The sequence below is a fragment of the Felis catus genome, chromosome B4 (assembly GCF_018350175.1).
Source record: "Felis catus isolate Fca126 chromosome B4, F.catus_Fca126_mat1.0, whole genome shotgun sequence".
NCBI classification, from domain to species: domain Eukaryota; kingdom Metazoa; phylum Chordata; class Mammalia; order Carnivora; family Felidae; genus Felis; species Felis catus.
In genome coordinates, this window is record NC_058374.1 from 76,848,809 (window position 1) to 76,871,618 (window position 22,810).

Sequence of the window (22,810 nt, forward strand, 5' to 3'; positions counted from 1 at the left end):
GTCGTTCTTCTCTTATTTGAAGAGTATTTGGGCCTTTCCACGAAGTGCCTAAAACTGAGCTTAGCTTAGGGCCAAACAACTGGGGAGGAGTAAGGAGGCTTGAGCAAGGAGACTCTGGTTCTCCTGGGATGGGACAGACTGACCATCACACCAGGTATGGTTTGAACCACTGGGCAGGGAAAGAGGGAGAGGTCAAAGGTCCCAAAGAGAAGTCCTAGCACAAAGGATTCTTTGGAGAGCGGGCAGGGTCAAAATCCAAAATAAAATCTGGAAGCAGCTTAGGTTTTAAAGGTCAGGGACAAAGTTGGGTCCAAGTTCTGGCGTGAGGTAGTTATTGCACTGAATCTGTGGAATGACCTCTGGGCTATTAGCCAGAAGATCTGGATTCTGGGCTTTGGCTTTATTGCTAACTTGGTTGATCTTTGCCCAAACATTCACTAAGATCAGCTCTCCAGTTTGTAAAATGGAATAAACGGTGCATTCGCTTCTTCAGTGCCCCCAGGCTTGAAGCAATAAGAGAAGGAGACAAAAAAAGCGCTTTGGAAAGTTAAATCTACTGCGCCTAGATGAAGCAGTTTCTCCATCACCCCCGTCATCAGAGCGTTGAGGTTGAGGTGTGGTCCCTCTTTCCAGGGCCTCGTCTTCCTCCCGTCAGCCTGGGGGCGCCCGCTCACAGGGCCTCTCTATCCCAGAGTTCTCTATGGTCTTCCCTCCCGGACCGTGTAGACGGGAGGGAGTGGTCAGTAGGCCTTTTCCGCTTGTCGCCCCCCTCTAGCCCACAGTCTCGCTGCCCTGAGCCTCCCGTGCCGGCCGGCCGGCGGGGTGGACAGGCGGGCGCGCGGGGGGCGCGCGGGGGGCGGGGGGAGTTCCGGTTCCGGTTCTTTGTGCAGCTGCAGCAGCGGCTCCGGGGAAGATGGCGGCCCGGGCGGGTTTCCAGTCTGTGGCTCCGAGCGGCGGCGCTGGAGCCTCAGGGGGGGCGGGCGCGGCGGCTGCCCTGGGCCCGGGCGGGACTCCGGGGCCTCCCGTGCGAATGGGCCCGGCGCCGGGTCAAGGGCTGTACCGCTCCCCGATGCCCGGAGCGGCCTATCCGGTGAGTGGGGCAGGAGGAGGGGCGCGCGGGCTGGGGGCGGGGCCGAGCGGGGGCCTGGGAGTGACAGGGGTGGGGGAGAAGTAGGAGGGACTCTCCTGGGAGGGATTTGGGCCCTGAGCGGGGGTGAGGGGAGGCAAGTGCGGAGGAAGGGAAGGGAGGCGGTTAGCATCCCCACCTTCTCCTGGGAGCATTGTTTGCGTTGGGGAGTCAGGGTACGGAAACAGCGTGGATAAAGTGGGGCCAAAGGTGGGCATGTGGGAACTGGAGTGCAAAAGGATCAGCGCATCTCCAGTGCCCAGAGGAACGCAGAAGGTGTAGCTAGCCAATCGAGGTCAGCTTCTAAGGAGACGATAGTTCCCAGTACCATTTGAGTAAATGTGGGACTTATGTGGGACTTAGAGAAGATGCCCAGTATGTCAGATATGAAATAGACTGGAGAGAATTTGAGTATAATCTAGCTATGTTTTGGGTTTGGGGCTGTATTCCTATGGAACTGCAACTGGAGTACAGGAACCTCTAGTTATTTGGATTTCAGAAACAGAGGGCTCTTCCCGTTGTATTCCATCACCACCACCACCACCACCACCACCCCCCCACCAACCTTGTTTCATTTAAAGAACTCAGGCGTCTTTCACTTTCTCTTACTTGGTGGGGCTAGTAGGGAAGTCATGACATCTCTGGGTCCTTTCCTCTCTATAGAGACCAGGTATGCTGCCAGGCAGCCGAATGACACCTCAGGGACCTTCCATGGGACCCCCTGGCTATGGGGGTAATCCTTCAGTCCGACCTGGCCTGGCCCAGTCAGGGATGGACCAGTCCCGCAAGAGACCTGCGCCTCAGCAGATACAGCAGGTCCAGCAGCAGGCGGTCCAAAATCGAAACCACAAGTAAGATGACCCTGGGGTAGGGGAGGGAGGGAGGGAGGGAAAGAGGGAGGGAGCCCGTGAGGACACAGGTAGTGGGAGAACCTGAATCCAGAAGTGGTGGTGCTGTGTCAGATGGGTGCTCATTCTTCAGAATGCCTCACATGGGTGGGGGTTGGGGTAGGCGGAGTGTCTTTGATTTGAGAGACGCTTTGCAGTTCCTTCATTTTCCTATAAATGGAGGTGCTGACCAGTCTGTCTTCATGTTCTGGCTAGTTCCATCCCAACCTGATCACAGTATTTATTCCAAACAGTGCAAAGAAAAAGAAGATGGCTGACAAAATTCTACCTCAAAGGGTGAGTCCAGGACGTAGATCTTCTTGAGGATGTGCTGAGTTTGAAAATAGAGACGGTCAGCTCTAGATCTCAATGATGCCTCTTTGTTCCTAAGATTCGTGAACTGGTACCAGAATCCCAGGCCTATATGGATCTCTTGGCTTTTGAAAGGAAGCTGGACCAGACTATCATGAGGAAACGGCTAGATATCCAGGAGGCCTTGAAACGTCCCATCAAGGTAATGCAGGAGAGTGCTAGGCAGAGCGCCAAAGGAGAGGACTCGGGAACCTTCCATAGGCTTAGGATGAGAAATCAAAGGCGCAGCACGGCTCTCCTTGGCATTTAAATTATATCTCTCCCATCCGCCTACGAACTGAGAATTACATTAGAACTGAACAGCAAAGGGGGAGGGGCTTTTGATATCTCCTGCACCAGAAATATACCCTGTCCCTGTTTTTGCTGTAACTCCTCTGCCACCTTGGGAACCTGGCACCTTGCATGACTTTGTCTATTTGCAATCCTAGCTTGTGCAGTTGCACTCAGGCCAGTGGACTATATTCTTCTAGATGAAATCTCAATCTACCCAGCCCAGGGACTGGGTAGATAGTAAGCCAGTCTGTTAGGAGTAATTTGGGGGGTTGGGGAGATTCTTTAAATATCAAACCACTGAAGCCCCACCATCAATCCTGTTTCTGCTTTCTTCAGCAAAAACGGAAGCTGCGAATTTTCATTTCTAACACTTTCAATCCGGCTAAGTCAGATGCCGAGGATGGGGAAGGGACGGTGGCTTCCTGGGAGCTTCGGGTAGAAGGACGGCTCCTGGAGGATGTGAGTTCAAAGTCCGCTGTGGTTGACATCTAGGGTGGAAGCTTCTGGGAGCAAGCAGTGTTGTCTGGTTGGCAAGAATCCTGACTGGTGCTCACAGCTCCTGTTGCGAACAGCAGAGAGAGAGTCACTGTGTTCCCTGCACTAAAAGACAATGGTGCTTTGTGTCTGGCTCCCACAGCTTGGCCCTTGCTGTGGTATCATATCGAGAACCTTATTGTTCTGGGATTTGATTTGTTGTTTACCTTCCTCCTGATGGTGCTGGCCGTTGGACTTAGCCTTTGCAGATTATTCAGTTTGTGTTTTTTGTTTCTCTAAAGTCAAGTGACTTTGTACTTAGCATTTGAAGACATGCTTTCCTCTCTGTCCATGAGGTCCTTGATTCCCACTCTGGTATCTCCACCTTCCCAATTTTCATTCTCCAGCCTTTCATAGTTTAAGTGAGATAGTTTTCTTTGCATAATGGGGAATATCAGCTGATGGGTGTTAGCCCTTTACTTCCCATCCCAGAAGCTCCTTGGGGAAGCTCACCTTTTATTCCCTTACACTCTCTGATGGTCTGTTTTTAGCTCTTCATAAGGAAGCTAATTAGAATGCATTTTTGAAGGAAAACCGGGGCTCTGTGTCAGAGCTTCCTCCTCTATATAGGTCCAGTCCATCTGCTGGTGGTATCATTCCATCCAAATAAAGCTGTTTTTGTTCTGGCTGATTATTGCCTGTGATTCATTTCCCCTCTAGAGTCAGACTTTTCTCTGTTTAGACTCGCTTTGTTATGGGCAACAGTTTGGCTTAACTTGCCTCATTTCCTTTAGGGAAATGAGGTGGGTAAGTCAGTGACCCTGTACATGTTATAGGCTGCTTCTTCAGGGTTCTGTGGCTACTCTGACCGGCTTAATACCTACAGACACCTGCTTTGTCATCTCCTGAGGGAGATTCAGAAGACATTTTTGAGTCCCCCCCCCCCCCCCCAACTGTTGTGTGGGTTCCTTTTTTTATGGGACTTTGTCTTGAGAGATTTCTCTGGTCTTTTCTAACATGACCTCTTCTCTCTCTCCTCTAGTCAGCCTTGTCCAAATATGATGCCACCAAACAAAAGAGGAAATTCTCTTCTTTTTTTAAGTCCTTGGTGATCGAACTGGACAAAGACCTGTATGGGCCAGACAACCATCTGGTAGAAGTGAGTAGTTCTGTCCTGTAGACTTTGACTCCATAACTGGAGGATGATGAACGTGGGAGCCAAACTTGAATGTTTAGGGTGAGGGGGAGGTTTAAAGAAAGGGTAACCCCTAGCATGCAGTACTACCGTTGCAGTGTGTACACTGACCTCCAGGTGGCACTAGCTGTTTAGTTCTGGTACTGTTTGGACCCAAGAGCTCTTACAGTCTGACTTGTCCCACGTTTTTAATGTTATCCTGGTTGCTGCCTCAAGAGAAATTCTAATGGAGGCCTCTTACACATCCCAGGCCATCTGTGCATCTTGCTTATTAATAATGGTGAGATGTAGTTATCCACACCCTACTCATACTTTTTCCTGATAGCAGGTACTGTCATTAAGGGGGTTAACTAATAGAGTTCAAGTCCCTGCAGGGTTACCTCCATCGATAGATCTGGGACTTTCTTTTGGTCCCTGTTTAGATTCACTTTCCACATCAGCAAAAACCCTTTGTTGTAATGCCTGGTTATACAATGTTCTGAAGACTGTGTTAACGACAGTATTCTTTGGGGTACAGTCAAAACAGAATGAGACAGTCCAGCTCTCTAAATGAACTTAACCTGCTCCTTTCTTTGCCAGTGTAGCCGCAGCCCCTTAACCTCAACCACTAAGAGACATGGGAAGGTCTTTACCATCTAATAAGGGAAGTAAGTCATAGAACCAATAGAAATTTGTAAATATATTTAACTGGACTTTATAGCAGTAGAGTATAGTGGCTAAGAACGTGGGCTTTAGAATCAGACACACCAGAGCTCAAATCACAGGGCCACCACTTAGTGGTTGTTTGATCTTGGGCAAGTTAACTTCACTCTTCTAAGCATTAGTTTGCTCACCTGTAAAATAGGTTTAGTTGTGCCTATCTTATGTGGATGTTGTGGGAATTAAATGAGATGATCCCAGGGAAATGTCTTAGAAGACTCTTGTCCATAGTAAATATTCAAGAAATGATAGCTATGTTATTTTACTATGTACATGTGTATTAACCATTTTGTGGATAAAATTACCACTGAAAATTTCGGCTAATTTAAATGTGACCCTGTACAGAATCAAAAGGTTAATCTGCTTATATACAGACAGTAATCCCAGAGCTTTATGCAGTATTTAAAAATGTCTTATGCTATTGCTCTTTTCCAATAGCCTCAGTAATCAAAGTTGAATATTCAGTCATTACAGAAGCTCTTCCCTCCCACCCCAGCTCTTCCTGTGGGAGAGCTCCCCCTGACATCTTCCTCTCTGTAGTGGCACAGGACCGCCACTACCCAGGAGACGGATGGCTTCCAGGTGAAGCGGCCAGGAGATGTGAATGTACGGTGTACTGTCCTACTGATGCTGGACTACCAGGTATTCTGTGGTGAAGTCAGGGGATCCAGCTTTCACAGCCACATCCCATTGGCGGCCCGATATTTAAAGGTTTAAATCTAGTTGTGGGTACCTTGTCACCAGACTCTAAGCTCCTGAGATATAGGGATAGGGTCTTAGTTATCTCTGAGCTCCTCCTAGTGTTTTTTGGTCCCAGAGAAAACAGTACATTAGTGCTTGTCAAATGGCTTGAATGTATGGCCCTGCTAAAGCACCCCAAAATGCATGTGGACCCAGCTCACTAGATTCATCCCTGTACTCTTTGGTTCTCTGCAGCCTCCCCAGTTTAAATTAGACCCTCGCCTGGCTCGGCTCCTGGGCATCCACACCCAGACCCGTCCAGTGATCATCCAAGCACTGTGGCAATATATTAAGACACACAAGCTCCAGGACCCTCATGAGCGGGAGTTTGTCATCTGTGACAAGTACCTCCAGCAGGTAAGAAAAGGACCCATTCTTTGCCAAAGACCAGTAGAATATTAGTTTTGTGCTCAAAATGCCAACTTCCTGGGGCGCTTGGGTGGCTCAGTCGGTTGATCGGCTGACTTTGGCTCAGGTCATGATCTCGCAGTCTGTGAGTTCGAGCCCCGCGTCGGGCTCTGTGCTGACCACTCAGAGCCTGGAGCCTGTTTCAGATTTTGTGTCTCCCTCTCTCTGACCCTCCCCGGTTCATGCTCTGTCTCTCTCTGTCTCAAAAATCAATAAATGTTTAAAAAAAAAAAATGCCAACTTCTTAGCTGCTTTTCCTCTTTCACATAGATCTTTGAGTCTCAACGTATGAAGTTCTCAGAGATCCCTCAACGGCTCCATGCCTTGCTTATGCCACCAGAGCCCATCATCATTAATCATGTCATCAGGTAAGCATGTGTATGTATGAGAGGCAGCACTGTGCTGGGGTGGGCTGGTACCAACTTGCATAAGGCAGTTGTTAAATTTTCAGGAAGCAGGTGGTCAAATAGCAGTTACTTAAGTTACATATAAACTTACAACTTACTACATTAGAGTGGGGCGCCTGGGTGGCTTAGTTAAGTGTCCGACTCTTGATTTGGCTCAGGTCATGATCTCACGGTCCTGGGATTGGTCCTGGGATCAAGCCCTGCATTGGGCTCCACACTGAGTGTGGATTCTGCTTGGGATTCTCTCTCTCCCTCTCTGCGCCTTCCCCACTTGTATGCGTGTGCTCTCTCTCAAAATACATAAACATTAAAAAATATGTTACAGGAGAAACGAGGGTAACACATACTCAAAAACTCATCATTTCCCACCTTATTACATCTTATTAGTTGCATATATATAGCGGAAGTACTAGGCAGTTTCCTCTACTATCCCAAAGTATGAGCATTCCTATGAAAACTTTCATAAGCCGAAATGGCACAAAGCAAAAAAGTGATTTCTGTTAATTTTTATGGAAAAAATGGTGAGCATCCCAGACCCCCCAAATAACCTCTTTTGCATAAAATATGAAATAAAGCACACATGCTCACAGATACAACTCAAAGCTGTAGCAGCTTGATGCTGAGATGCCAAGGGTATTTCCCGGAGGAGGAGATTGGTGGTGTCGTTTGCTGCTCAGGGTGTGTGCTGCCTCTGTAATGCTGCTGCAAAATAAATGCCGAACGCTGTTTTTGCTTTTTGCCCATTTTCATAAATGTGAAAATTCTCTTCAGAAAGACTAATGTAGGCCTTTCAGAAAAGCAAAGTGGCGTAACATGAATCCAAAACCAGGGGATACCTGTGTCATGATGTCTTAACTGTGCATCTCTTCCCAGCTCCTTGATCAGTGACCTACGTTGACAGCTTGAAGTCAGCCACGTTGGGAATATTTAAACCACAGAAATCAGCAGATGCTACAAATTAGCTTTTTTTTTTTCTCCTCTTTTGGAGAATCATTTGTTAGACATTTACCGGCTCATCGCTGATGGGCTGCCGTCTCTTCTGTGGATGGTAAAACATTCTAATCTGAGACTCCCAATTCCGTTATCTCCTTCCACTTTTTTGTTCAGAAGATGGATGGGCAAAAGTGTCTCCGCATATAAGGAGTGAAGGAATGCCCTTCCTCCTCCTCACGGCAGCAGGTGGCTGGCTATAGACTCTCTGTTTTCTTTCCCTTACTCCATATTAATTCCAATAAAGGTCTTCCTTTCTTTATATGAACCATCACTCAGCCAATGGTGACTCCTCCAACTTATGTGTTGGATCATTAGAAGCTGATCTGTCCTGGGTTCCTGTGTGTAAGGTTAAGCCACTTTTTATTTTGTACGGTGTGTGTACGTGTGTGTGTTTTAAGTAGGCTCCATGCCCACCAACACAGGGAGCCCAACACGGGGCTTGCACTCATGACCCTGAGATCAAGACCTGAGCTGAGATCAAGAGTCAGACTCTTAACCACCTGAGCCATCCAGGCGCCCTGGCATGTGTTTTATTAGAATTTATTTTCAGGTCAATTTTGGTTTAACAGGGAGAAAGACATATAAGATACTACAGTATTGGTTTCCTTTGGGGAGGGAGAAACTTAATTTTCCCTGGATATTTTTTGTACCGTTTGAATTTTTACCATTGATTAAAGAACAGTACAACTTTATTGAGGTTTATATACAGTAGGTCACACACACTTGAAATATAGTTTGAGACTTTGTCAAATGTAACACCATGTAGCAGCTGCCACCGCAAAGAAGGTGCAGGAAATTTCTGTCACGCAAAAGTTCTCTTGTGCCTTTTTGCAGTCAGACCCTTCATTCTTGGGCCTTCTTCTTGACCCTGTGTAAATAGGTCTTAGGGGACAAGCCCTTTACCAGGCTCCTTTGGTTTCCTCCCCAGTGTTGACCCGAATGATCAGAAAAAGACCGCCTGTTACGACATTGATGTGGAAGTGGATGATACTTTGAAGACCCAGATGAATTCTTTTCTGCTGTCTACTGCCAGCCAGCAGGAGATTGCTACTCTAGACAACAAGGTAGGGTCCCCTGCCCAGCGTAGCTTGGGTGTCACCAGCCTCCTGTCGTAGCTTCTAGGCTGTCTTTTGACTCTTGGTGTTCATTTAAAATATATTAACACCTAATATATGCCAGGTACTGTGCTTGGTGCCAGTTGCAGCCAGACACTGATTCTGGCTATAACTTTTAATAGCTTTGAGCCTCAGGTTCTGAACTGCGAAATAGAGATTATAAGAACTTTTCTGTAAGGGTTGTTATGAGGATTAAATGAGACCATGTAGATAAGGATGACTCTGGATCTGGCACGTAAGAACAAATGGTAACTGCTGCTCTTCCTATTACTATCCTTATTAGACATAGTCCATGCGGGTAAAGCCAGAAATGCTCTGAGGAACACAAAGGAGAACAGGGTGGCTTTCCTGGAAGAGTTGATGCCCCAACTAAATCTTGAAGGACAAGAGTTAAGGAAAGGGGAGAAGGGACAGTGGTGCTTAGGGGCGTGGGAGGCAGAAGACATTCCAGAAAGAGGGAACAGTGTATGTAAAGGTCGAAAGATGAGAGAGTGAGCCTGGCGTTTAAGAAAGTACAAGCCGTTCCGTGTGTTAGCTGTATCTCAGGGTGCTAGCTACGGATAGGAAGTTTGGAGAAAGGAAACCTGGTGGGGAAGCAGGATCTTAGTCGTGAAGAAGCTTTGATATAGGGAGAGCTGGTTTGTATTTTGTCCTGAAGACAGGAGGAAGTCCTGCTCTTTGCATTTAGAATGATCACCTGCAGGAAGGTGGAGAGTGAGTTCTAATCTGGAGGCAGGAAGCCCAGTTAGGCCAGTGCAGTAACGCATGTGAGGTGTGTTGAGGGCCTAAATTTGTGGTACTGACAGTGAGGATGAAAATAAGTAGACAGATCTGAGAGGTGTCTAAGTGGAACTGAAGAGATTTGGATACTATTTTGATGGGGATGGTGGGGTGAAGCTTGAGGGAGAAGGAGGCATGACTCCCAAGTTTTTAGCTTGGGTGGATAGTAGTATTTATTCAGATTGGCGACTGGAGAACAGGAGGAGAAGTGAGTGTTGGGGAAAAGGTAGTGAATTATGTTTTGGAGAGTTTCAGGAGCCTTGAGAAGTCAAGCAGTTGGATTGGTTGAAGTTTAGAAAATGGACTCTGGTCTGCCTACTGAGGACTCCCTAACCTGTCATTAGTAATGGAAGATATGCAAGTGAATGAGGTTGCCAGGAAGAGTACAGAGAATGAGAAAAGGGCAGGAAGAAACCCCTAGACCATAGCTTTTGAGATAGCTGTGTGTACCACTGCTTTTCTACCTGAGAGTGTTTTTGGGCCCATTTGTGCTGTGGATTAAGTATTCACCATGTAGTTTCACCCATGGCGGACCCTGTGGAGATCAGAAGTAAAACTACATACCTGCTGAAAGAATGTCAAGCGCTGGAGCAGTTAGGGCTCTGGGTGGCACTCCGGACCTGGGCTGGGAGTGGCAGGCACATGGAGATGTCAGACAGTGTCTGCCATTTAACTTTGCATTTCCTAGTTTGAAAATGTTATGAGCTTCCTTCTCTTCTTTCAGATCCATGAGACAATAGAAACTATCAATCAGCTGAAGACCCAGCGGGAGTTCATGCTGAGCTTTGCCAGAGACCCTCAGGGTTTCATCAATGATTGGCTTCAGTCCCAATGCCGGGACCTCAAGGTAAAGAACCTAGGAAAGGTGCAAAGAGACTTAGGTCAGTGGGGCACACATTTGCTTTATTTCTGTAGCATCTGGTAGAAGAGCCAGAGAGGGGAGTGAAGGACCAGATTTTCTTTAGCATGTTCTAGGGTCCACTTTACAATCAGTAGGGAATTGGAGGTGGAACCATCAAGTGTTTATCTACTACTTACTATGAGGTGTCACTGTGTACCATATAGTAGGAGGTGCAGAGCAGAAAGTTGGATCTCTCCTGTCCAAGCACCCTGCATTCTGTTTGGAGAAAGTAGGCTAATAGGATTGATTGATTGATTGATTGATTGATTTAAAATTTGAGGGTCTAATTGGTTTTATTCAATGATTTATGAATCAGGCAGCATCCCTTCCAGTAAATAGGCATTCTGAGGATTGTACAAAATGGAAGGTTTTTGTTTTGTTTTTAGTTTTTTTTAACGTTTGTTTATTTTTGAGAGACAGCGCAAGCGAGAGCAGGGGAGGGGCAGAGAGAGAGGAAGACACAGAAATTGAAACAGGCTCCAGCTGTCAGCACAGAGCCCCATGCGGGTCTTGAACTCACAAACCGCAAGATCATGACCTGAGCTGAAGTCGGATGTTTAACCAACTGAGACACCCAGGCGCCCCTGAGAATGGAAGGTTTTGATAAGGAGGAGGAGGGTGGGGCAAGGAAGTCTTAGCAAAAGTAAAGAAAGGATTATTTCAGACCAGGTTATTTTCTTTTGTGGGGAAAGGAACAGACTAGTATTACTTACAAAGTTGTAAACCATGTAAGACGTTATCAGAACTCACCACTACCGATGAGGTGATTCAAAGGAGAACGGAGATGGATGAGGCTAGGATAGCTGGGGGGTTCTCCGTGGCGAAGTTGGGATTTGAGGTCGTTCTCAGGGGAGCTCTATAAGCTCAGGCAAGAAGGTGGAAATGAGCACTGAATGGAAATGTCTCCTCAGTTTTCTCCTATCCTGTGGTGACTGTGACTAGAATTATAGAGGCTGCGCAGAGGAACAAGGGAAGAGGGGAGCCAGAAAGGGTCCCTGGACAAAGCAATGACTTGTTGATGGCAGGAGGTGACTTTGGTTGTGGTGGCAGTAATTTGCTAGGGCTGCCATAGTAAAATACTGCCAGCCGGGTGGCTCTGACAACAGGTATTTACTGTTTATCCAGAGGCTAGAAGTCTGAAGTCAGGGGCCAGCAGGGCTGGTTCCTTCTGAGGGCTGTGAGGTAGAACCTGTTCCGAGGCACTCTCCTAGCTTGTGATGGCCCTTAGGCATTCCTTGGTCTGCAGATGGTGTTCTCCGTGTGTCTTCACGTCATCTTCCCTTTGTGCATGTCTGTCTCTGTGTCCAAGTTCCCCCTTTTTATAAGGATACCAATCTTGTTGGATTAGGCCCACTCTAATGACCTCATCTTAACGTGATCATCTCCAGAGACCCTATTTCCAAATAAGGTCACATTCACAGGTACTAGGGGGTTAGGATTTTGACATCTTTTGGGGGGATACAATTCAGTCCATGACAGGTGCGAAGGAGGGACACAAGCCTGTTCTCTCTTTTCCCCTCCCGTATCCTCCAGACCATGACTGATGTGGTGGGGAACCCAGAGGAAGAGCGCCGAGCTGAGTTTTACTTCCAGCCTTGGGCCCAGGAGGCTGTGTGCCGATACTTCTACTCCAAGGTAGGCGCCTGGGCACGGGAAACTGACGAAAAGCAAGGGGTCTGAACCCCTGGTGGGGGTCAGGAAATTAGGTACCAGCTTCTGGTTTGTGTCATCTATTCTCTTCACTGCTTTCTCCCTAGGTGCAGCAGAGACGACAAGAATTAGAGCAAGCCCTGGGAATTCGAAATACATAGGGCCTCCCTCACAGCCCTGATTCGGCTGCACCGATTCTTATTTGGGCCCTGTGCTGCCTGCCTCATAGCACCTGCCTTGGTCTTGCTTGGGGCCTTCCAGGGGATGCTGTTGGTTCAAGGACAACACCAGAATGAAGAGGGTCTCACATTTCTGTCTCATAAGACGCCTGTTACCCTCTTCTCCCACCCCATCCCTTCCTGTCCCCCAGCTTCCCTTCGCCCCACAAAGTTCCCATGTGCCTCTACCCTCCCCTGGTCTACATAGGACCTCTAGATAGTATTAGAGAGAACCTGTAGTGGTAATCAGTGCATTGAATGGATTGGGCCTAAGGCCAGGTGGTCTTCAAGGGGACCGGCTACACTGACCCTGCCCTTCAGAGACCCAGGAGTTGGGAGCTTTAGCCCCTTCTCTGAGACTCAGGCCTGGGGGCACTCTATAAGCTAGTTGATCTTGGCTCTCCTGATAACAGAATCCAATTTCCTTCCTTCCCTCCGCAGGTTTGGAGCACACCCCTCCTTCACTTGTTGCCCTCTAGCACGAAAGGAACCCTGGTTCTTGGGCTCCACTGAGCCCCAGGTCAGTCCGCAGCCCTCTGGATTGGCCTGCTGTCTCAGTGCTTCTCTTACTCCCTCGTAGGGGGTCCACATCAGTATTGGAGTTTGTTTTTTAACTGTTGCTCCCTCCCAGCACACTCCCTATAGCTGCTCTTTGTAGGATTCCTCTGCTATCCATCTGTCCTAATTCAGGGCATTTGGGTGGGGGGATCTTGCCTTTCCCTGTCAGAGCCCCAGGGATCTAACCTGGGGTACTATCATTGCCAGCAGAGGCTGTTCCTGCTGTTGCTTGGAGGTGTGACTCATTTATTCACTCCACCCTGCCTCCCTCATCCTTTCATGGAGAAACAGGCCTGAAATCAAACGGGTAAAAGCCCTGGGCCATCCCTGTCTTCCTGTCCCTTGTTTGCCCAGTTGACACCCACTGGTGACTTCTAGGGCACTGAGGAGTGAAAGCGCCTAGGGCTAGCGAATAGCTCTGAGTTGGGTTTGTGACTCTTCCCTCTCCCTGCCTCACAGGATTGTGACTCCCCAGCCCCTGCCCTCAAAGCTTCAGACCCCTCAGGTAGCAGCAGGACCTTGTGATCTTGGCCCCTTGGAACTGAGATGGTTTTGCATCTTTCCAGGAGAGCCTCAGATTCTTCTTCCAGGTTGTATCACCCCGAGTTAGCATATCCCAGGCTCGCAGACTCAACATAGCAGGGTGGGAGACAGCTGGGCACAGAGGGGGAATTCCGTTCAGCCTGGGCTCTAACCCCACAGAACTGACAAAGCCCCTGCTTCCCCACCCCCTCCTCAGGCTCCTGCGAGCACATCCTCCAGCCCCATATCCCTGCGTGTTCCACACTGGGGACAGCAGAATTTTCTCCCCATCTTCCCCTTCCTGCCATTATCCCACCCCTCCCTTAAAAGGTTCTCCCCACAGAGACACTGGACAACCTCTGTCCTTGGGGCTGGAACCATGAGAAGGAAGCTCAGCACTCCTACATAGTGTCCCTGTTGAAGATAACTGTTTTTATTAACTGAATTATGTTTTTTTCATGGACCAAAATTTTTTTTGTACTGTCCCCTTATCGATGTCACCCAGTTTTAATAAAAGAATCTTCTGAAGGATGGGTCCCCCTACCTGCTGAGGGAGAGCGATTCCCTGAGCTCTTTCTCTGAATCCCATTAGCCATGCTCATGGTGTTTATTCGTTTTATTTGATAATTATGTATTGAGCACCTGCTGTGTGCCAGCTGTGGTGCTAGGCACTAGGAATACGGTGGAAAACAAGTTTCTACCCTGCGGACATCAGGTTCTCACCTTAGAGCTTGCTCTGTCAGCCCAGTGGTCCAAGCAGGCCAGGTGCTGGTTGGGATTATTGGCCTTCCTCACTGGATCTAAGAGTCCCGCCCCCGGCTCTTGTTAGGGAGGTATTAACAAGACCACGGCACTGCCATCCCCCGCTAACCTTCTGAGCTCCCCACAGCACCTGTTGGCTCAAGAGCACTGCCCTTGAGTGCCTGTGATTCCTTAGGCTTGATGATCCTGAGCCACCTGTAGAGGAGCTCCTCTTCTCAGGGCTCCTATCTAGGTAGGGCCTGCACAACTGAAGACTGTGTTCCTCTGCCTACTGTCCCCCTAAGGTTCCACTTCATGGTCCTGAGTGAGATTTCAGTTCTTCAGACCAGCAGAGAAGTGTTGTGTTGTCCTCTCCATACTACAAATAATCAGCCCCTCTGCAGAGTTGAGAAGACTGCTCAGGATTGATCTGTCCGCAGAAGCATGAAATTCTGCAGTTCACATCATAATGTGCCAGCTTCCCACCTGGTGGCGTTGTCTAGCTTGGTTCTACCCATGAAGGGGTTTAGAATGTAGGATGAGCGCAATGCAGTCCAAAGTTGTAAAAAAATTCTCCTTCGCCTCCACGGATGGGAACACCCAAGTATCGCCTGCATGCAGTCAAACCCACCAAGGATGCAGCCTGTTCCCAATTTGGAACTTGGGGGTTTACCAGACTTGAGTAGGAAAAACAGAAGAACGTGTGGGGTGAGAACTTGGGAGTGGAAAAAATTGATGTCAAGGACATTGACATGGCATCTGTTTTTACCCAGGCTAATTACATGTGTAATGAATGGCTGATGAACCATTATTAATTTCAAGCAAATAATCTACAGTTCGCTCTTGGGAAAAGAGCTCTGGTACAGATAACTTCCTGTGATGAGCCAATTCTGAATCTGCACTCTTTATTCGTATATAAATGCACAATTTCTTTGTCTCCATACTTAGATGATTTTAAGGGCAAAATGAGAGAAGGAAGCATTTAGGCAAAAACAAGGGGGTTGTTTTATGCATAAGCGTCCATTCTCTGGGATTCCCATCATATGCACCAGGGACAGAAGCATTCTTTCTCTTCCATCACCCATAATCAGTGTTCCCAGCTGGCACTTGGCACTGGTGCCTTTGTCTCTGTGCCAGTGCAATAATGGAGCGATCTGTGGGAGGCTGGCTTTGTAGCAGGTGCAACTTTACTCCTAAGGGAAACCAACTACCAACTTCGTGTACGTTTCCCTATGGGAACTCCCTGGCCATGGGAGGGGAATATGGTGGGCTCTTCTCAGGCAGTCCCTAGAACTTAGAAAAACCTTTTCTCCACAGACTTGCCCTCGAGCCCATTTACTCTTACACGGTGGTTGCACACAGACTCCCCTCTGGCCTAGTGCTCGTTGCTGTTGGCGGCCAGCAGTGGCCCAGAGGGATGAAAACACCCACTCAGCAATCTGCCAAGCCAGGAGGTCAGCACATGAGCAGACAGTGGCGTCTGCCCTCTAGGCCAAGGTGCAGGGACAGCTGGAGTGTTAGAGCCATTTGTCCCATTCCAGTTCGGCCTAGAAACCGGAGCTGCTTCTCTTCTCAAATGGCTGTGGGTGATGTAGGGCCCTGGACTGTTCAATGTGTTCTTTCTTTTTTTTAGTGTTTATTTTTGAGAGAGAGACAGTGTGAGCGGGGGAGTGGTGGCGGGGGTGGGGGGCGGCAGATGATCTGAAGCGGGCTCTGTGCTGACAGCAGAGAGCCCAAAGCAGGGCTCAAACTAACGAACCGTGAAATCATGACCTGAGCCGAAGTCAGATGCTTAACCGACTGAGCCACCCAGGTGCCCCTCAATGTATTCTTTCCAGTCTCTTCCTGTGCCCCAAATCACACACCCCACTTCTCCATTACAAGATCTGAGACCACAAAGCTCCACAGAAGTTATAGCTGCCCCAGGTCTTGCCTCCCCCTTTCTGGCTTCTTGCAAACTAGCCAGTAACCTGAGGGAGCCCATGATGTGGTAGCTTGGAAACCCAAGAAAGACTTGAAGTAAGCTCAAAACCTCTCAAGGACAGTGAATGCTTTAGCTGCCTTCTTTTCTGTCCTGTCCTCTTCTTCCTTAAACCCAGAGTCTGCAAGAGAATTGTAAGCCACTTGGCATCAGAGCTTTTAACTTTGGCTTTTCCCACCTTCTTTTCCTGGAAGACATTCAGGTGAGGATCCTTTGGGGTGAGGAGAGAGGCCCAAGGGTGAGTCCCTGAGATGAACACTGGGTAACCGAGATGACCTTGACTCTTGGGGCTCTTGAGGTCTCTCCTAATCCTTGGGCTGGGATGCCCCCAAAGCAGGCCCTTACCTCTTACGTAGTCTTATCCTCAAAAGTGAGTCTACACCCATGCACTTCACTCACGCAGCCCTGCAGCAGAGCTAGTGTGGGGCCAGTGACATGTAGTCTTTTGTCACTGCTAGAGGATAAACCTCTAGAGCAGACTTTGGGGTCCTAGGAGGATATGTGGCGTGATTCCTACCTTGGAAAAGAAAGCATTCCTGTATTTGCTACTAGGACTGAATACAACTTAGGCCAGTGCTGGGGGACAGAAGGGATTGGGAGGGGGGGGGGGGACCAGTCACTTGCTCCTCATCTGGGCTATTTCTTGGCAGATTTCAAAATGAGACCATTACAGGGAGGGAGGGCTGGGGCCAAGGGAAGAAGCTCACTAGCACCATCAGCTGGCAAACCTAAAAAGAAAAGCGGGGCCTGGACTCTGCCTCATTCCTGTTCTCCACCTGTCTCTTTTCTCCCCTTTCCCTGGCTTTGCCAGATTCCGTCTCCCTGGGCTCCCGCCTCCCCACCCGCCCCTGGAGGGCGGGACTTGGCTGCACCCACGTGTGGTGGAGTTATATGCTCCGAGCCCCGCAGAGAAGCTGGGAGTGCAGCACTGAGCCAGATCGGTTAGAGCAGCGGCACGATGGCTGGCAAGAAAGTCTGCATTGTAGGCTCCGGCAACTGGTAAGTGACTCTGTCAAGTATGGGGAGGGAACGGGAGGTTCCCCCCAAGCACACAGGGGGTTAGGGAGAGAGGCTTGGTGGGCAGGAGGCAGACACTGGGTAGGAAATGCCCTCCAATTTCTGTACCACCCCTGGTATCTTCTGTGCCTACCCCCACAGGACAGATGGTGCCCAGACCTTTTCCTGGCCCTTGCTTGCCCGGGCAGCTGCACCTGTTCACCACAGGAAGGGAGCTTCCAGAGTCCTCTCTGCCTGAATAGCTGCTTAGGGCTGGGGGGTTGAAGGCTGTTCCCCTTTTCCAGCTGCAAAGTATAAGATAGACTAAGTCTCCTTTCTACTGCCAAAGACGCACTTTCATGGTGGTGGTCCAGGTCATAAGGAAGGTGGCAAGCAAATAATCTGGTAGGCTGTGGTGCCATCCTGAGGTGGAGCGTTGCCCCCTCCCCTGCCACCGTTCCTCCCTCTTGCCCTGACTCCTCCACTTTCTGTGCTCTCCCTCCCACCAGGGGCTCTGCTATCGCCAAGATTGTGGGCGGCAATGCGGCCCAGCTGTCACACTTTGACCCACGGGTGACCATGTGGGTGTTTGAGGAAGACGTCGGAGGGAAAAAGCTGACAGAGATCATCAACACACAGCATGAGAATGTCAAATACCTGCCAGGGCACAAGTTGCCCCCCAACGTGGTAAGCCCCAATACCCTGGGAGAGGGAAGCGGAGGGGTGCCTCCTGCTGAGAGGGGGGTCATTTCAGCTGCTACTTGGACTTGGAAAGCATCTTGGGAGGGCTGCTCTAGGCACAGGGCACCCCTATATAAAATCCCCAAACTGCTCTCCTGGGACTTCCTGGGACTGAAAAGAACTTGAACCCTCTCCACCTCCACCTCCACCGCCCCCCCCCCCCCACCAACACCCATACACTTATGGGCTCCCAAGCAGGAAAGGGAGGATGAGGAAGTTGGTTTCCATGACAACTAAAGACTTGGGGTCTGGGTAGCGCCTGCCTCAGGCTCTAATCCTGTTACTTATTCACTGGGTTATTAGCAGACGTGGAGGGTGCTCCTTGGACTTAAGGTCTCTAGTCAAATCCACGTGGCTTGTTCCCAACCTGGAAAGGGGGAGCAGGGAAGACAGCAGGAAGGGCTCTCCCTTCCCAGTTGGGAGCCTTAAGAATCAGGGTGATGAAACCCTACTTGGCCTCTCCCTCCTGCCAAGCCCAGGCCTTCTGTGGCCTCCCTCACTGTCCCACAGCCAAGGGCTACAGAAGCACTGAGAGGAGGCTCCCAGGAGTCCTCAAGAGCCCCGGGCAGCTGGAGCCGGAGAGGGAATGACAGCGAGGGGGAGGGAATGCAGTGTTCCATTTCCTCCAAGTTCAGGCCTTCCAGATTAGATCCCCTGACTGCCCTTCCTTCTCCCCCACCAGCCTCATATCTTGGCCCCTAGATCTCCAGAATGGGCTAGCAGAAGTCCGTGAGGCCCATGAGCACTGGTCGCCCCCCACAGGTGGCTGTCCCAGATGTGGTCCAGGCTGCAGCCGGTGCTGACATCCTGATCTTTGTGGTGCCCCATCAGTTCATCGGCAAGATTTGTGATCAACTCAAGGGCCACCTGAAGGCAAACGCCATTGGTGTATCTCTTATTAAGGTGCCAGGAACACTTTCATGTGGATGGGGTGCAGCTAACTGCTGTGGGGTGAGGGTAGGGAAGTGAGAACAGAAAATGGCAGAAGTAGGCCAAGAGTTTTTTGGAGAGAAGAGAAGAGTTGCTTGGAGGAGGCTGAGAAATAGGTGCTGGGGGCCGCTGGGGTGGGGAGGATGGTTGGGGGGAAGTTAGAAGTAGCTTTGGAGGCAGACGTCTGCAGTTTGGGAGGCATACAAGAGATGCCTGGGGGTATGAGGAGCTGTTGGGTTTGAGGAATGTGAAAGGGAAGGTGGTTTGGAGCAGTGACTGGGACGGAAGTTAGTTTGAGGTCCTTGGGGGTGGGTTGTTGAGGGATGTCAGGAAGTAGGTTGGTTGAGGGTATATGGAAGAATTTTCAAATGGATTCCTTTTCACGTGCCATCTACCCTCCTCACGGCAAGCTTTGGCTGAGTTCGAATGGGACAGGGCCTTTGGGGAGGGACACTGATGAATAGTAGATTTGGAAGGGGCAGGACTTCTGGGTGGGAAGCCCTCAGCTGGGCATAAAGGGCACCTGGCCTGAGCTCCATCCTGTGCCCAGGGGGTAGACGAGGGCCCTAAAGGGCTGAAGCTCATCTCTGAAGTGATTGGGGAGCACCTTGGCATCCCCATGAGTGTGCTGATGGGGGCCAACATTGCCAGCGAGGTGGCTGATGAGAAGTTCTGTGAGACAACCATTGGTGAGAGCCCTAACCATCACTGACAAGTGCAGCTTGTCACATCCCCTCTCCGTATTCCCCCCTCCCCCACGTAGCCATCTTTTCCCCCATAAGGCAGGCAAAGGAAAGAAGACCCAAGCATCAGAGGTGAGGGAGGACCGGGACCCCTCCCCCCCCGCCCCCAGGGAAAGGGTGGCAGGTCCTGCTTAGGGCTGGTATGGAAAGAGAATCCCCTCTCAAAGCTTCACCTCCCTTCCCACTTTAGGCTGCAAGGACCAGGCCCAAGGAGAGCTTCTGAAAAAGTTGATGCAGACACCCAATTTCCGCATCACAGTGGTGCCAGAGGTGGATACAGTAGAGATTTGTGGGGCCTTAAAGGTGAGAGGGGTGCAGAGGCATCTATGAGGTGGGGAGAAGATCCTGATGGAGGGCCTGGCTTAGCTACATGAGGTGGCTGGTACTCCTCACTCTTGGGCAATTGCTTGCCTTCCCCACCAAGTCCCACACACGCAGGAAGAATTGCAACAGCAAGGTCAGGGTCATTCAGGCCTGACAATTACTCACTCTCAAACATTGGACCTCCCTCTTCCTCCCTTTCTCCCTATAGCCCCTTGTAGGACATTCCTGTCCCTGCTTCCAGTGGGTGGTCCAGGGGGAAGAGGAGATGTCCTGGGAAAGCACCCAGGCTAATGGGAGATAAGATATCTAGGGCACCGAGGCAGGTTGATGGCCAGAACTCTGGATCTTGGACAAGTTGAGGACATCAGGGATGTGGAGCAGAATAGTCAAGGATGGGAGGGCTAGCTGAACAGAAGATTGGTTTTCAGGAAATGTTCTCAAGGATGGAGTAGGGGGCAGGGTTGCAGAGCCAGGAAGCACAAGCCCAGGGGTACAGCGAGTGGGAAAATCAAGCGGAGGAGCTAGTTGAGGAGCCCACCCACTATATTTCACATGGCTGATGGAAGGAGCATGAGGATGGTGCCCGAGGGCCTGCAGGAAGGGATCCTTTCTCACCTGTGACCTCCACTCCCCAAAGAATATAGTGGCCGTGGGAGCTGGCTTCTGTGACGGGCTGGGCTTTGGTGACAACACCAAGGCAGCGGTGATCCGACTGGGGCTCATGGAGATGATCGCCTTTGCCAAGCTCTTCTGCAGTGGCCCTGTGTCCTCTGCCACCTTCTTGGAGAGCTGTGGTATCGGTGACCTCATCACCACCTGCTATGGAGGGAGGAACCGAAAGGTGGCCGAGGCCTTCGTCCGCACAGGAAAGGTAGGAACCCTGGAAGAATGGAGAATGGAGGGTGGGCCCTTTAGGTGCCTAAGATCCCACCTCCCATCTGAGCCCCAGACTCTCCACCTCCCCCTGACAACCCTTCTCTGCCATTTCCATCCACCCGTCTCGTTTTCTTCACAGCCCATTGAGCAGCTGGAGAAAGAGATGCTGAATGGGCAGAAGCTGCAGGGGCCCCCGACAGCCCGGGAGCTACACAGCATCCTCCAACACAAGGGCATGGTGGACAAGTAGGTGTCTGCCCCAGCCCCAGTGGAGGAGGGAACCACAGCCACAAGTGCTTTCCACACTCATCTTCCTGATCCCTCCTCAATCGGTGAAGTGGGTGGAGAGGGAACCTTGTATTTACAGACAAGGAGACTACAGCTTGGAGAGAGTCTGGTCTGCCCGCTGTCCCTCTGCTACTGCATAGTCTTTGAACTCCCTCCAGTCTACTGCTCTTTGCACCACATTGCTTGGACCCCTTTGCATAGCCTCACTTCCGGTCCTTTCCTCCTGTCCTTTGCTATGGGGGCTGGAGCTCTGGGGCAGCAGGAATAAACTCAACTGACTGTCCCATCATCCCATCTAAGCTGCTTCCTGGAGGCCAACCTTTCTGTCCCCTGAATCTTGTCCTGGGTGCCGAGGGGTGAGGAAGACAGCCGCTGTGTCAAAGTGCTCCTTTTCAGGGAGCACAAAGACAGTGGGAGTGATGGGCTGATCAGAGCAGAGCTCTACTAATCTGAGAAAGAATCCTAGAATAAGAGAGTATGAAACAGGTTCAGAAGATCAGCTTACGGCTGGTCGGCGGAAAGCCTCAAGGTAAAGGAAGCAACCTGTGTAAGAGGATGGGAAGAAGGAAATGCATTTATTGAGCATCTACACATTAATACATAATGGCTTCTTCATTACTTTGTTATATTGGTCCTATTTTATAGTTGATGATTCTGATGCTTAGAGAGGTTAAGTGGCTTACCCAACTAGAACAAAAAATTCATGCCAGGGAATCATACAGGCAAGTTCAATACAATAGGGATCAGGGAATGGGGCGCCTGGGTGGCGCAGTCGGTTGAGCGTCCGACTTCAGCCAGGTCACGATCTCGCGGTCCGTGAGTTCGAGCCCCGTGTCAGGCTCTGGGCTGATGGCTCAGAGCCTGGAGCCTGTTTCCGATTCTGTGTCTCCCTGTCTCTCTGCCCCTCCCCCGTTCATGCTCTGTCTCTCTCTGTCCCAAAAATAAATAAAACGTTGAAAAAAAAATTAAAAAAAAAAAAACAACAATAGGGAGCAGGGCAATTAACAACCTGCCCTAAACCCAGGACTAGGAGTTCAACTTCTCAGCAATTGGAAATTGAGAACCAGAGTCGGCCTGAGCTCAAAGGTGGGAGAGTAGGAGAGTGGAGGGTTAGGAGGTGGACAGGGAGTGGGCGGGGGCAGGTAGTAGAGGTATACCGGAAGGCTAATCTGGGTTTCTCCTTCCCCATTCTAGGTTTCCTCTATTCATGGCTGTGTACAAAATATGCTATGAGAACCATCCAGTGGGTGAATTCATCTGTTGCCTGCAGAATCATCCAGAACATTTGTGAGCGGAGCTGGGGCCAGGCCAGGCAGCTTCTTTACCCCAGTGGAGACAGTCAGAAGCTTGGGGTACCTGGCCACCAGGATCTCGGGGACTCTCCATGGAGCAGCCTCTTCTGGGGGACAGGAGGCTGTGGGGCCCAGCTACCTGCCTGGAGATCCTGAACCATCAAGCAGCCCATAGCCTCTTGCCACCACATCTCGCCAGAAGTGGAGTTGCCTTGTCCCTCTCCAGATGCGGGGTTTTCTCCTTGTCCTCTGAAAGGGGTAGAATCACACCCCAGTCCTGTCTGCTTTGGGTGTGTGTGTTGAGGGGAGGGTGAAGGGAGAGGGAGGCAAGGGCTGCCCACTGCTGCCTCTCACACACCAGAAGTCCTGTCCCCAAGCCCAGTTAAATGGCTAAAGAAGTACCTCAGCCACAAGAGGAATGAGGTAAGGGCTGCCAAGGAGGGGTCTGGGCTTTTGAGCCGACACAGGCCCCAGGGACCCCTTTGCTCTGACCTCTGCCAAGCCCCACACAGCATCAATGGATCTCAGTGTTTGTTAACAAAATACAAAGCTCTCAACCCCCTCCTAGCTTCTCCTAGC

General features: G+C 50.2%; 2 protein-coding genes across 10 annotated transcripts; both read left to right on the forward strand.

Moving 5' to 3' along the window:
* The first annotated feature begins 863 nt into the window (after nt 1-863).
* On the forward strand, nt 864-13,847 carry SMARCD1 (SWI/SNF related, matrix associated, actin dependent regulator of chromatin, subfamily d, member 1). Of its 9 annotated transcripts, none has more exons than XR_002159727.3 (15): nt 865-1,090; nt 1,790-1,977; nt 2,268-2,310; nt 2,405-2,527; nt 2,995-3,117; nt 4,175-4,291; nt 5,567-5,668; nt 5,963-6,124; nt 6,446-6,543; nt 8,504-8,639; nt 10,195-10,317; nt 11,905-12,006; nt 12,129-12,759; nt 13,008-13,104; nt 13,257-13,847. XR_002159727.3 is itself a non-coding variant. In XM_003988680.6 (13 exons), exons 1-13 carry the CDS (start codon nt 914-916, stop codon nt 12,180-12,182), a joined length of 1,548 nt encoding a protein of 515 aa, XP_003988729.1. In that variant the 5' UTR covers nt 865-913; the 3' UTR covers nt 12,183-13,847. The 9 variants fall into 9 exon arrangements, 2 of the variants coding, with proteins under 2 accessions (XP_019690460.1, XP_003988729.1); XR_002159726.3 differs by having other exon boundaries at nt 12,129-12,322; nt 12,681-12,759; nt 13,008-13,847; XR_002159728.3 differs by lacking the exon at nt 13,008-13,104 and having other exon boundaries at nt 12,129-12,322; nt 12,681-12,759.
* Nucleotides 13,848-16,873: 3,026 nt separating this feature from the next.
* On the forward strand, nt 16,874-22,793 carry GPD1 (glycerol-3-phosphate dehydrogenase 1). The gene is made up of 8 exons (XM_003988682.5): nt 16,874-17,040; nt 17,547-17,724; nt 18,541-18,681; nt 19,259-19,397; nt 19,642-19,754; nt 20,413-20,646; nt 20,791-20,897; nt 22,134-22,793. The coding sequence occupies exons 1-8, from the start codon at nt 17,000-17,002 to the stop codon at nt 22,228-22,230; spliced, it is 1,050 nt and encodes a 349-aa protein (XP_003988731.1). The 5' UTR covers nt 16,874-16,999; the 3' UTR covers nt 22,231-22,793.
* The last annotated feature ends 17 nt before the right edge of the window (nt 22,794-22,810 follow it).

Bases quoted from the DNA above. Each gene is read 5' to 3' on its own strand.
- SMARCD1 (XM_003988680.6), top strand. From the start codon at position 914: ATGGCGGCCCGGGCGGGTTTCCAGTCTGTGGCTCCGAGCGGCGGCGCT. The intron at 1,978-2,267 runs GTAAGATGACCC...TATTCCAAACAG, and splicing joins GTCCAAAATCGAAACCACAA to TGCAAAGAAAAAGAAGATGG. The intron at 8,640-10,194 runs GTAGGGTCCCCT...CTCTTCTTTCAG, and splicing joins TTGCTACTCTAGACAACAAG to ATCCATGAGACAATAGAAAC.
- GPD1 (XM_003988682.5), top strand. From the start codon at position 17,000: ATGGCTGGCAAGAAAGTCTGCATTGTAGGCTCCGGCAACTG. The intron at 17,725-18,540 runs GTAAGCCCCAAT...CGCCCCCCACAG, and splicing joins ACAAGTTGCCCCCCAACGTG to GTGGCTGTCCCAGATGTGGT. The intron at 20,898-22,133 runs GTAGGTGTCTGC...TCCCCATTCTAG, and splicing joins CACAAGGGCATGGTGGACAA to GTTTCCTCTATTCATGGCTG.